Source organism: Equus asinus, chromosome 4 (genome assembly GCF_041296235.1).
Source record: "Equus asinus isolate D_3611 breed Donkey chromosome 4, EquAss-T2T_v2, whole genome shotgun sequence".
Taxonomy (NCBI): Eukaryota; Metazoa; Chordata; class Mammalia; order Perissodactyla; family Equidae; genus Equus; species Equus asinus.
In genome coordinates, this window is record NC_091793.1 from 50,331,084 (window position 1) to 50,345,268 (window position 14,185).

Sequence of the window (14,185 nt, forward strand, 5' to 3'; positions counted from 1 at the left end):
CATGTTGATCAGAAATTGGATATTTGCAGGATGCCAAAATATGACCCCACAGATTATTTGCTGGTTATGCCAAGGGAAAAAACAACTTTCCAATGAAGGATCATGCTGCTACCATGAAATTTACTGATAATTTTAACATCACTGAAAATGTGACAACCAGGTATTTTACACCTCCTGATGCGAGGTACTTTAATCTAGGCCCCAGCACCCATAAAGTATCACTGCCAAAAATGTCGATTGTGACTATTAAAACCTTTAGATTCTAGTTGTAATTTATAGGAAAGAAGGGCGAGGAGGAAGAAATAAAATCACATTAAGAGAAAGCAATCAGACAAATCCAGAATATGAGACTTCTGCAGGATGCCTCATCCGGTTGCATCAATGAGTCTATGGCCTCGGCAAAGAAGAGGAAGAAGAGTATTTCTAGATTAAAAGAGATTAAGAGACATAACAATCAAAGATGATGTGTGAACCTCTTATTTGGATCCTGAGTCAAACAAACTATAAAGAAAAAAACAGAGGGTGATTTTAAAATAGTATGTGGTATTATATAATATCAAGAATTTATCATCAATTTTGATTAACTGTGAAAATATAATGAAAATGTACTTAGAGAAAGAAACTAAAGTATTCTGGGGTGGAATATAATGCTTTCTGTGATTTATTTTAAAATACTTCAGAAATAAAAGAACAAATTTATAAATAAATGTGGCAAAATGTTAAAAATTTAATTAGTGGGTATTTGGGGGTTCAGTATGCTACTCAAACCTTCAGTGTCTGCTCTGTTCACCTCTCACACCTCTGCTGCCAGCATGCTGATCCAGGCCACTATTCTGTTTTGCATGAATTATTGTATGGACACCTGGTCCAATGGAATCCCTGTATCCACCCTTATCCCCTTTCTATCTATTCTCAACATAGCAGCAAGAGTAATCCTTTTAAAACATTACCTCTCTGCTTAAAATTCTCATCTCTCACAGAGAAAAGCTGAAATCCTTCCAATGGCCTATGAGATCTGGTCTTCGTAATCCTCTGGTTTCCTGTTACCTCTTTGGCTCCCTCCGCCCCCCTCCCAGTCTCTGCCTTGCTGACTCCTCTGGAGCCAGCCTGACATCCTTGTTCCTGGAACACACCAGGTCACTCTTGACACAGGGCTGTTGCATTGGCTTCTTGCTCTGCCTGTAAAAGGTATTTCCTTTGTATATCTGCCTGGGTAGCCATTTCATTACCTGCAACAGGTGCCATTTCATTACCTCCTTCGAGGCCTATGCTGACCACCTCTAACAGATTGAGGGTATGTATCATTCCAAAATTCCTATGTTGAAGCTCTAACTCCCAGTGTGGCTGTGTTTGGAGTAAGGAGTTAATTAACATTAAATGAGATCATAAGGGCTGGGTCCTAATCTGATAGAATTAACATCCTTATAAGAAGAGACCCTCAAAAGCTAGCTCCTTTCCACTCACACAGGCTGAGGAAAGGCATATGAGGACACAGCAAGAAGGAAGCCCTCTGAAAGCCGGGAAGAGAGCCCTCGGCAGATCCTAAATTGACTGAAACCTTGTTCTTCAACTTCTAGCCTCCAGTACTGTGAGAAGAAAAATTTCTGCTGTTTAAGGCCCCCAGCCTACAGTATCTTGTTATGGCAGCCTGAGCAGACTAAGATATGACCTATTTGATTGAAAATGACAACTCCCTCACTTCCTGCCTCCCCCTTCTACATCTTCTGCAAGCTGTTCTACTTTTTCTTATCTCCATAGCTGTTATCACCTTTTTTTTTCACACTATATATATACATTTTATATATATACAATACACACACACATATGTAATGGATAAGAGTATATTGGGCCAGTTTGAGCCAAAAAAGAAAGCAAAGTGACAATACTACCATTAGAAAACATAAAATGTAGGTAAAATGCATTAAACAGAAATAATTCATTTCAGTTTGATAATACTTTTCAAACTCAATAAAGATATAATTGCACGAAACTTTATCCATCAAATGGAATGTCTTCACAATATATAAAGCAAAAACTCTTGTAAGTGTAGACAACATTAACAGAAATATGAATGTCGATGATTTTAACACACCACATTTGGTCAAGTAGACATAACATGCATAATTGGATAATAAAAGAAATAAGGTTGATTTACTAGATACGTCAAACTTTTTAACCAACAGAGAATATATATTCTTTTTTTTATTAAATTTTTATTTTTTTCGGATGTACATCATATTTCAAATTCTGTATACGTTACATCATGTTCACCACCCGAACACACTAAGTAATGACTTTTTAACACATAATTCATTTATTTATTATCATTATTTATTGTCTGTCCAGAACGTAAGCTCCCTGAGGACAGAAGTCTTGGTTTTATTCAAAACTGTATTCCAAGTCCCGAGAATAGTAAAAGGTCCATAGAAAATGCTCAATAAATATTTGCTAAATTTACTAATGAATAAATATATTGGTTTTGAAATAGATATTAAAAATTTTCAGGTTGAAGACCAAGCATTTAATGAAATAAGAATATACAAATTATTAATCGTTTATTTTAGACACAGCTATTATTGTTGAAATCAATTTTAAGGTACATGATTTATAATTTATAATTTTACTCTAAAAAGATTAAAGTCAAGTGACAAAATGAAATAGGTTAGCTATCTGTACACTATGCATGGATTAATGTTTCATCTTTTTTCCCTGGATTGGTGCTTATGAAATGTTAACAACTTGAAAGGGTTCCTGTGGCTATTCTCCACGGTAGATGTGAATGAATCCTGAATCGTAAAGAGTTTTCAGAGTTTCATGGTCGTCTAGAATCTCCAGCTAAATTTCAAAGATGCTAAAGCAGCATGTAGCTCATAAAGTATTTTGGATATACCTTTTTTATGCATTAAAATATGGATGGTTTATTTCATGAATTTTCACACATGGACTCTAGCTGGAAATGCTTGGGAAAGAAAACCTGAAGATGAATAAAGAACCATATTTATCAGGTACTAATGAATCACTGGACCTTAGAACTCAGTGGGAAAAAAATGATTTCATAAAATGTTTTTTCAGATTAGATTACCACTTCAAAGCACTAGCCAGACGAAGTGAAGAAATGACATATAATGTAATAATAAACAACATGTAATCCTTTGGGCACGTATATTACAAAAGTACTACTAGGAAAGGACAAAGTGTACCACAATTGTCAAGTACAGATTCTGCCTCACTGCTATGTATGTCCCCACAGAGCACTACCCCTACAGAAAGAAGTCACTCCTCCAAATCCTTTCATAGAAAATGGAATTCTTTCCCTTGAAAATATACACGATTCTTTTTGTAATAAGCATAAATCATTTCCTGACTAGACTTAAAATCCTAAGAAAGGTCAAATTAAATTATGCTATATTTGCATAATAAAATGTACTACTGTAATGAAGCAAATCATAATTATGAAGCATGAACTAATTTTTCATAAGCATTATCTTTTGATTGGAATTATCATTATTTAAACTCAGATATGGATCTGATTGCTTAAGCTGGTTTTATGTTTCTAAGAAGCTTGAATTAAATGAGTTATAAAATTCATAGGCCAACGTCTGGCTCTTGATACAGGTGGCATGTTATGTGAAAGATCTTCTTCTTAGTATTATTATAATTATGATTATTATTTTTTTAAAAGATTGGCACCTGAGCTAACAACTGTTGCCAATCTTTTTTTTGTCTGCTTTTTCTCCCCAAATCACCCCCCCAAGTATATAGTTGTATGTTTTAGTTGTGGGTCCTTCTAGTTGTGGCATGTGGGATGCTGCCTCAGCATGGCCTGACAAATGGTGCCATGTCCGTGCCCAGGATCCGAACCAGCGAAACGCAGGGCCGCCAAAGCAGAGAGTGTGAACTTAACCACTCGGCCATGGGGCGAGCCTCCAATTAGTATTATTATTAATCTCAAAAGAAAACCAGTTTTTATAATAGAACTTGAGTATAAGGAGTTCTTCTCTTTCAGCCCAATACTAGTCATTCTGGATATTCAATACTACACAAAGAATTTACTAAAAGTTACTCAATTTCATAGTTCAAGAAATATAAATTAAAAGACCCTAGACAGATGCTATTTTCATACACCAGATTGGCAAAACATTAAAAGTATAATAAACAGTGGGTTCCAAGGTGTAGGGAAAAGTCACACTTACTCATTGTTTAAAAAAACAAAAAGGAATTATTGTCTCTTTATGTGTAAAAGTAAAGCATTCTTATGTGTGAATGTTAACCTCAAAAAGCTAAAATGAGAAGGTAAAAAGAGAACAGCTAGAAATAATTTAAAATACTGAGAATAGAAAATGGTACAGCAAGGATAGGGAGTCTGTGGGAGCAGAAGCATCACTAAGAGTAATGAAATTGAAAGCTCCTTGGGCACTAGGAATTTGCAGGCAATGTGGTACAGTGGGTGCAACACAGCACTGACTGCAGTCACCCTGCCCAGCTCTAAAAGCTGGTGCTGCCGCGTCCTAGCTCTGTAACCCTGGGCAGGTTGCTTACAGACTCGGTAATTCTGATTTCCTACCAATAAATTGGAGATATTTATAAACAGGAAATCATGTTATAGGGTTGTAGCGAAGAATACAGGAGTTTATATATAAAAACACCCATAAAAGTGTTGGCACATAAATAAACAAGGTTTAGTATCTGTATTAATAAATACTTCTTATTTATTCATCCATAAATAAACAAGGTTTAGTATCTTTATTAATAAATACTTCTTATTTATTCATCCATTCATTCATCTGATTTAATCTCCCAACTAGTTTATGAAGTAGGCATCATTATTCTCATTTTGGAAATAAGATTTCAGAAGTTAATTTCTTAAGTAACTAACCCAAGGTTACATAAACTCAATAGATGCCCAAACTGCCTGAAATATGCCTATCTGACTGCAAAGTCTATGAGGTTCACCGCCACATTACCACTGCCTTGTTAACATCGTAAAACTTTCACCTGTTCCTCTGGTGTCTTGGAGGCAAGTAATTCTTCGTTGCAAAAAATACATAGCAACTCCCTGTTTCTGCTTATAAGCAAGCATACCAGAATTTTTCATTGTTAGCATAGTGATTACATGAGAAGTGTTATGACAAAAGAAAACAATCACAGAATCTTTGCCATTGGGCGTAAAGTCTCCTCTTGCTCAGTTTTAATGAAGCCCTCTAAGGTGCAGAAAGAGTGTCTGGTTCTCAAATCACAAGAATCACCTATAGTTAAACCTTGTAATCAAAATATTGTCTACAAGCGGTTTCCACAAACTGATGGGCCTAAGGAGGATTTTTAAAAAGAATATAAGAAGCATTCTTGTGAATTTTGCTAATAAAACTGCTAATGCTCAATCCTGAGTGAAAACACAATCAAATAAGTTGTAAGTACTTTTTCGGATTAAAATAATGACACATGTCATTTCCCATGTTTATTCGTACAGGCCGTAAAGATTTCCTAAAGTACAAACTCGTCTTCCACCCACTCATCCTTATCCAGCAAAGCCTTGCCTGAGCCCTTCTCACTTGGACTTCTATTAGCCCCTTTCACTAAACTGAAACCTTTAGTTCATCCATCTATGATGACCCTTTCGCCCCTAATTTTGACTTCCAAATACCAATACCTCTGAAAGGCACAACCACTGTCAAAATGGTCTGTCTTGGAAGAATATACCCTATACTAACTTAAAAACACAGCGTTGCGAAGGCACTTAAATCCTGGAGATTTTATTGATAGGCAGCTCAGCTTGGAGCTCATTGCCTGTGGTGTGCAAAATACCAGTGATGACTGTGCACCCACTGATGGTTTGATGACCTAGACGGGACCTGGACTTCTTTCACTGTAGTCTGAGATCACATACACACATCGGTCTTCAGCAGGCTTGCTAGGAACGTTGGGAGTCACTAGCCTGTTGCAAATGCTGGCACATATCCCAATACATGACATATTTGAGAGAAAAAAGGACTTGAACATCTTTTGTAACTTTATGATGATTCCAGGAGCATTATATCAATGCATTTTATGATTTGCTTTCCCCCATTCTCACAACCATGAACCATTCTTTGCCATTGACCGGTGACCATTACAGAAAAGATCAACTTTATTTCCTTTCTGAGTCCTTCTACTATATCTTTCTTGGCACTGTTCTTTTTCCAAAAACTCTTATGACTCCATGGCCTTTTATTCATTTCAAATCATGGATCAGGGCCAATTCTCAAGGATTCTGTTTCATGCCTGATCCATCAGGGTGAATTTGATATCCAGAAAACCACAACATCCAATAGCAAGATAAAAAACTAATGTGAGGACAGAAATTGATGGTGTCAAATCCATTAACCCACAAAATGACTGGGCTACTTTGCTAGTCATTCAGAAATTCTGCTCCAGTGGTGTACTCCATACTCCAAATATGAACACCTCATTTCACCACAACTGAGGGTTGCACAGCTAGCAATTTCCTCCACTGTTTCCTGCCACTGTTTTACTACCTATAACTGACTACCTAGATAGCAGAACTCCATGTAGTCAATCCAGAATTAGCATTACAGGGCAGAAGCCTAATACAAAGCCCACGGAAGACCACTCTAAAGAGGAGCCTTCAGGCCGTCCTTATATCAGGGGTCTATAAATAATATATAAACTCTGAAAAATTTGATCATAGATACATGGGACCCTTCCTTGTCACTACCCGTGACCACCCCACTGGCTTTCCACCTACCGCATCCAGTCTGTGTTTCACCAATCCCTCCTTCCCTTCCCTAACCTTGGCAGGATCATGTCCTCTGCCCTTCCTTCCACATCTTACATCCCTCTAGGCCCCTGCTGTTACTGGGGCACACAAACATTAGCCCCTGGATGAAGGGGTGGTGGTGGTGTGATTCCAAGAAGGAACCAGAGAACCGACAGTGTGTTTCTGCTACCTTCTAGAATTAATTATTGTATCCCACTACCTTGACTGTGAGAGAAAGGGAGAAAAATAAGACCATTGCTGAGGAGCACCTTGAGACTACCTGCAGCCTAAGTGCTGGATGAGGCCTACCCTTGACTAGAGGGAAGCCATTTTGTGGAATCTGAGGAATCACGTCCCTGTGCACCATGGTACCTGTTGCCTGGCTTTTCCCATTTTTCATTCCTCTTACCCTGGATGTCTCAACCTCACCTCTCAGATAACTGACTGAGCATGCTGTTCTCACATCAATAATCTGTATGACACCAGCAAGCACACAACAAACAACACAGGCAAGGAGATTTCTTCTCACTACTTCTCCTACAAAATGTCATCTCCCTGAGACATATGAGCTATGCATTTTGTCTGTGTGTCTTAGCTTCCCGCAGTAAACACACTAGGATCGCTATTTAGCTGCAATAATCGTTTCTGAATGCTGTAACCTAAGGGACATTATCTGGTTCCATCAAGACATTTCCATTACTGTGGTGGTATCAGAGTATGATAACCTCAGCTATCAAATGAAGAAATACTTAACAATTTCAAAACCACAAATCTAGACAGCCAATTTTAAAATGACTGAATTATTGGGTAAAATTAATCAAAACAGTGGTTTTATGGAACTAGGCAGCATGGCCAAAGACATTTATATGTTCTTCTTCTATAAACATTTATGTAGGACCACATGCCCCTTCTTAATTTCTTCAAAATCCAAGCTTTCTTTAACTAAGTGGAGGCTGTAGAAGCTGCTTTTTATACAATTAATATTCTATAGCCAAATGAACATTTCTAATTGAAAATGGTGGAACAATCTCTCATCTTCCAGCCACAACTCTCACTGAAATTACTGCAGCTCATGATATGCTCTGGATCTGAGCAACACACAAATGTCCACATTCTCAGACTTCCATGCAGAGGAAATAGGAAGTTGTGATCTGCTCAGAGAAATCCTAAGGAAATAACTTTTCCTGAGGAAGTATATTTCTCAATACACTTTGATTACTATCCAAAAAGAATATATTAAGCATTTAAAATTGTACTAACTATAAAATATTAATATCTTTACATACGTTGTTTTATTTAAATCTTTCCAGGGAGACACCATTTTCCATATAAGGAAGCTGAGATTTATAGAAATTAAATTATTTTCTCAAGTGATGGAGCCAAGGTTTGAATCCAGGTGTAAATCCTGTATTTGTATTGTAACGGTTATGAAATCTGAGATGGAATCCTGGCAGAGCCACTTAATCACTTAATCTGGGCCTTTGTTTCCTCATCTATAACCTTAGCATCTAACAGGGTCTCTCAACCTCAGCACTATCGACATTATGGGATAGGTTATTCTTTGCTGGAGGAGCTGTCCTATGCAATCTAGGACCTCCAGCAGCATCCCTGGCCTCTGCCCACTAGAAGCGAAAAGCTTGGCCTCCACAGTTCTGAAAACCAAAAATGGCTCCAGACGTTGTCAGATGTCCCTGGAGAGTAATCTAGAAATGAATTTATGCTTGAGAATGTTCAGTCATGGATTATTTCATTTACTAATGAATATTACAACAGTGATTAGTATGTTGAGATTGTAAATGAAATTAAACTGCAAAATATGTCTTACCTAAAGTCTTAACAGGATCAGAGTAATCAGAGTCTGTAAACTGTCCCATGACATTTGTGGCTCTAAATTTAAATCTATGAAATAAAAAAAAGCAAAAATGAACAATTTGCAAGCCATATGACTATTTTCTATGAATAATTTAACAGATAGCTATGAAAAATGTACAATTTCATTCAAGACAAAATAAATTTACAAGATGTAAACTTGGTATACTATCTTTAAGTGAGATAAGCAATCATCCTGCACATGGACCTCGTGAACTTCATGAGAGCCAGACTCATGAGCAGTCGGCAGGTTAATCTGATAAGGCAGAACACCTCCCTCATAGATTCGTTTGGGTGAAATGATTTAACGTCTTTACGAAAGTGTGTTGTATAAACATACTTTATAAATATAAAGCATAATAACTGTTATATCTCAACCACCTTTGAAAATACCAGTGAACCAGATTTAGAATGGTCAGATAGAATTTAGTTTGTTCACATGTAAACAAATTAAGAACAATGCTTCTTAACTCTGTGTGTGTACAGCCGACTTTTCACATTCTTTGCTTTTATGACACATGAAATAGAAAATGGCTGCAGAAGAGAACCAATCTTAAAAATCACTGCATGAGTCTAACATCCTCAGAGACAACCAAAATTTGCCTTATTTAAAAACTATAGGCATCCAGGCGTTTTAAAATATAAGACCAATTTACGTTAATAAATTGCAGTGCACAATTTAAGTTCTACTTTTCTCAAGTTCTTAAAATTTTATTGATTATATAAAGAGTCTGGGGAAAATATGCAAAATAAATAATACTTGAATATTAAACTTTGTGGTACATCATTTTCATCTGTCATATGTATGAAGACTAAATTTCAGGAAATAACTTGGTAACCAAAGTAATTGTACTTAATAATACATGATAGAGCATTCTTTTTCAAATGCCTAACTTTTCTAATGTTAACTTGGCCTAGGATATTCATCAAAAAATTAATAATGCTGTAACTAGCAGGCAAAACTGAAACTAATTGCATTTTTCAAATTTAGTAGTAAAAAGTATATTTTGTAAATTAAATAATTAAAAAAATTTTTAAATTGTATTCTTATAAAAATAGTGTAGTCAATTTAACAGAAGAAAATAATCAATTTAGCAAAGCATTTAATAAAGTCAAAATGTCAGCATTGTTTTTTAATAGATTATTATGATCTACAAAATGCCAAGTGTTATAGTGAATTGTAAAGATTTCAATCACTCATTTAGATGTTTGATGGTACAAAGAGCAGAAAATTATTGCTATGACTGAGGGAAACTGAAGCCATCATTAACCAAAAGACTAGGATCGTGTTTCCAAAGACCTGTACATTAGCATGGCAACATAATGAGTGAAAAACACAAAGCACTACACATTAGTCACATTGTCCTCTACAGAAAGAATTAAATTCTTCTACCTATGTTCTCCAATTGCACATTTTTCATCTTGTCCTTATGTCACTTATATCAAATCATAATTACTTTTAAGCTAGCCTGCTCTTGCTATAGAACTATACATTTATGGGATGTAAGGACAATGCCTTGTTGATCTTTACCTTGTATCAGGTCATGATACATTATGGATGCCCAGTGCTTACTGGAAAGATGAAAGGATGGGTAGATGGATGGTTGAAAGATGTCAACTAGCTTGTTAACATGATGCATAGTAAGCATAAACAATACTTACAAATATTGCTTTTTTGGTTTCAGGGGCCCATTGCAAATTTTGTCTTCATTGCCAGGAATCATACATGCATTATCAGCACCAATGATGTAGATTTCTTCATTGCCACTGAACTTTGTCTTTCCTTCTGTACATGGGGGGTTAGGAAAGCCTTCATTTGTAAAATATGGCCTTGGTTTATTAAAGTATGCATCATACCACTTTGTTACATTTCCATCATGCTGAGCTGCTTTCAGAAAAAAAGAATAATGATTACAAGTAATATATGAATGTATTTTCACATTTATAAAAAGTTTTTCTATAATTGCATGAGGAAAATCTGGATGCAACATCTGTCACTCTATGAACCACCAGGGATGATTCAGCTGATCTACCTGGATAAGCAGGCAACCCTATCCTTTCCCATCACACGTGAATCTATAGGCATTACTGTAGAGGACGGCTTCCCAGGAAGAGAAAGAACATCTCTCAGTCAAGGGTAACTCGCTTGTTCACACCTCCAAAGATGCTATCAAGACCCTATCTTGCCAACATCAAAATAATCCTATCAGCATATAGAATAAATAAATCATATATTTTAACTATGCCTTTTCTTATTTTGGTAAAATATTTTAGGTCTAAATTAACGATTAGTATAATTAATGATAATACTGACAATCTATTAAGCTCAAGAGTTGTGTGATAATCAGGAGTCAGCCTTAGATTACTAATTTTGAACTGACATTTTTTAGCATTTGGTAATTCACATTCTACAATTTAACAAGATAAGCTGACATCTGATGATACCTCCTGCTTCTGCCACAAGCACTTGTACATTTTTAATTGGTCCATGATCATCGTTGTAGTAACATATTGGCATTCTGATTGTGATTGTTGTGGAAGTCACCAGCAGTTTCCCTGTGGCATCATAAATAGGGATGGGCTTGGTTTTCGGTCGTGCTGGAGCTATACACAAAGAAGAAATATCACTACCATTGATTGATTGTTTCTGAAGAGAAGAAAAACATTTAAAATTCTCATTTCATGCAGGTAATTTACAGATAAAGTGAGGACAAACATAAATAACAAAAGAAACAGAGTTTTGCTTGGATACAGCAGATATTTAGCAATTATTATCTCCTGATGGTATAATTATATATTTGAGACTTGCCTGAGATAATGGGGCGCAGGTGTGATTTTTCAGGCATCTGACTCCTCTTCACATATTAAAAAAATTTAAATTATATACGCTTTCAGTCATATATAATTTTCATAAATGCATTAAATTATACTAATATTTTAGTGGATTTTTTTATTCTTTTACTTCCTTTAGCTGGTTCATTAATTTCTATTCTAATCACACCAGCACCACCCCCCCACTGTTGATCCATGCCAAATATAAGGATGACACCCTCCCATATTTTTCACCACATTCACATAATCATATAAAAATACATAAAGTCATACATAATGGATTCTTCTCACTGTTTCATCTTTTTTAAATGGGGCTATATTACATATTATGATTACTCCACATATTGCTTTTCTTGCGTAAACATGACTCGTGTAAGTCTTTCCAAGTCACTAAGCACAGGGCTAACTCATTATTCTTAATGACTATGTTGTATATCATGGTGCAACCACACCATATTTATTCAATCCTTCATCTAGTAATGGAAATTCACTTGTTCTTAAGGTTTTGAACATTTGCTGCAATAATTAGCCTTATAGGTTAGCTTTATTTATTGATTCTTTTATTTCTATGGAATAGATTCCCAAGAGTAGAATTTCTGGAACAAAAAATATATATATTTTTAACTTTAATACATATTGCCAGAATAATTTCTAAAAGTGCCATGATATTTCATGTTAATGCATACAAATATGTCCATAATCAATGTTTGTAGAAGCTCTGCTTGTTTTGTTTCACCTTATAGCTATGTATACTAGCTATTTGAGCATCAGTAAGTTGCTTAATCAAAATTCAATTACCATATTTATTAAATTTTTTTAAAAATCCTCTCAATAATGTCATAAAATTGGCAACACTATTTGCATTTTATAGATGAGGAAATGGCCTTTTGTCACATAGCTATAAAAGGGAAATATCAAGATTTGAGCCAAATCTTTTTGACTTGATCCTTCAGCTCACTCCTCTGAAACATGCGGGCTGTAATGACATTCGATGTGTAGAAAGTTTACTGGGAAAAATATCTGTGAAGAATAAAGGGACAGGGAGCAGGAGTAGGTGGTGAGAGCCTTTAGACCAGAGATCACGTGTCTGACACCTGTGAACGAGGAGAAGGAAGGCAGGATTAAGTACTAAGAACCTGAGTTTTCAAAGAGTTCTGGGAAACTCTCAACAAGGCCACTGGGGAGTCCCCAAGAAAAGGTTTCCAGTTAGAAGAATCTGGCACTGTCCGTTACTATCCAACTTGATTTTATCTGTCAAATGCAAATTTAATGAGACTGCTATTAAGTCAATGCCATTCCACGTCACTAATAAAATCTTGCATATTACTGGAGAAAATTAATTTCTCTATGATGCCACCACTGCCACCAGTACTCATATATCTTCTCTAGGTGACTGGTCATGAGCCTATCTGCCACATCTAAGGAGTGGAAAGCCAGACCTAATCCTCTTTACCTGCGGATGAGCAAAGCATCTGGAATGGAAAATTTTACTGAAGAATAAATATATTGTTACCTGCATAACTGCGTAATGGCCACTGAATAACAAAAAGAAATTAAGATAGTATGACATAAGCTCTTCTTTACGAAGTCATTTTGTAAAATAGCTGACATTTTCGAAGACTTTATGTATTTGTACATTCCAAACACATAACTTATCAATTAAAAGAAAATAATTAATACTTATAAGTAATATTACAATTATATAAACTACTCATTGATGAAAAGATAAAATTTATCAGCTTCATCTGACAGTGAATATTTCTTATTCTTAACAGTACTGGTTTCTAGGCCTTGTCTTAAGAGTTTTTCTAATATAATCTCTTTTAATCCTCACAACAATCTATGAGATAAAAACTAATATTATCTCCATGACAGAGGTTAAGAAACTTGCCCAAAGTCAAACTGATATCAAGCGGCCATCCGCGATTCAATCTCAGCAGTCTGAGCCCAGACTCAGCCTGGAGCTGGCACTTTAATCACTGTGCTCTGCTGTCCTTCCCAAAGATTGAGAAAAGTTACTTTTTGATTTAAAAAGAGAATAATTGGGTGGAATTCTACTAAAGATTCATACATTTCAGTTTTTTATCTCTCTGCATGTTTTATCACAGATTTTTAGAGAAATGACACAATTGCATGCATGTTTTCAGTCTCAGGAAGAGAAGAAACCTTGAATGAATGAATGGTCCTAAACTCTTAAAAATCTTTTGGGGACTTTTTGAGGGGCAGGAGGCCTCCGAATCTTAGTCATAGTTTCTACGAAAAATATCTGTCAGAATAATGGATTGATTAGATCCACTTTATAGTCAGAATCACAAAGTGGAATATATGGTAATTTGGTAAACACTATTTGATTACCTGAAAAGAATCTGACTTTCAAGATAAATAAAGATCAGTCAAGGAATCTAATTAGAACTAGCCAAAGTCTAGTTATGGGCAATTTAAAGGGTGTTTTCTTTTCAATAAAATTAAAAAGCCTAAAATAACAGGCTATAAAATCTGTCTTAGAAAAGTTTAAATTTAGAAGAAAAGAAATATAAGATAAATAGCAGGTGGGCATTCTCTTTATGTAACATGGTAATTTGTATCATTATTTAGACTTTTAATTATAGCTTTAACAAGCATACATTACTACTTAATGTATCTTATTATATGCATACGCATCACTTAAAATCTTGACTTCATCCTTAACTCTAATACAGAATACAAATTACAATGAACTCTGATTAAGAC

At 35.5% G+C, this 14,185-nt stretch overlaps 1 protein-coding gene across 2 annotated transcripts in view; it reads right to left on the reverse strand.

The window, feature by feature from the left end:
* The window catches only part of PTPRQ (protein tyrosine phosphatase receptor type Q), a 242,907-nt gene that overhangs the window by 51,595 nt on the left and 177,127 nt on the right, over window positions 1-14,185 (reverse strand). For both annotated transcript variants that reach the window (XM_070507246.1, XM_044747332.2), the window contains 3 exons: window positions 11,069-11,227; window positions 10,286-10,508; window positions 8,580-8,653 (listed from right to left, as the gene is read on the reverse strand). In XM_070507246.1, the coding sequence (XP_070363347.1) occupies window positions 8,580-8,653; window positions 10,286-10,508; window positions 11,069-11,227 (456 nt within the window). The remainder of the gene's footprint in view (window positions 1-8,579; window positions 8,654-10,285; window positions 10,509-11,068; window positions 11,228-14,185) is intronic.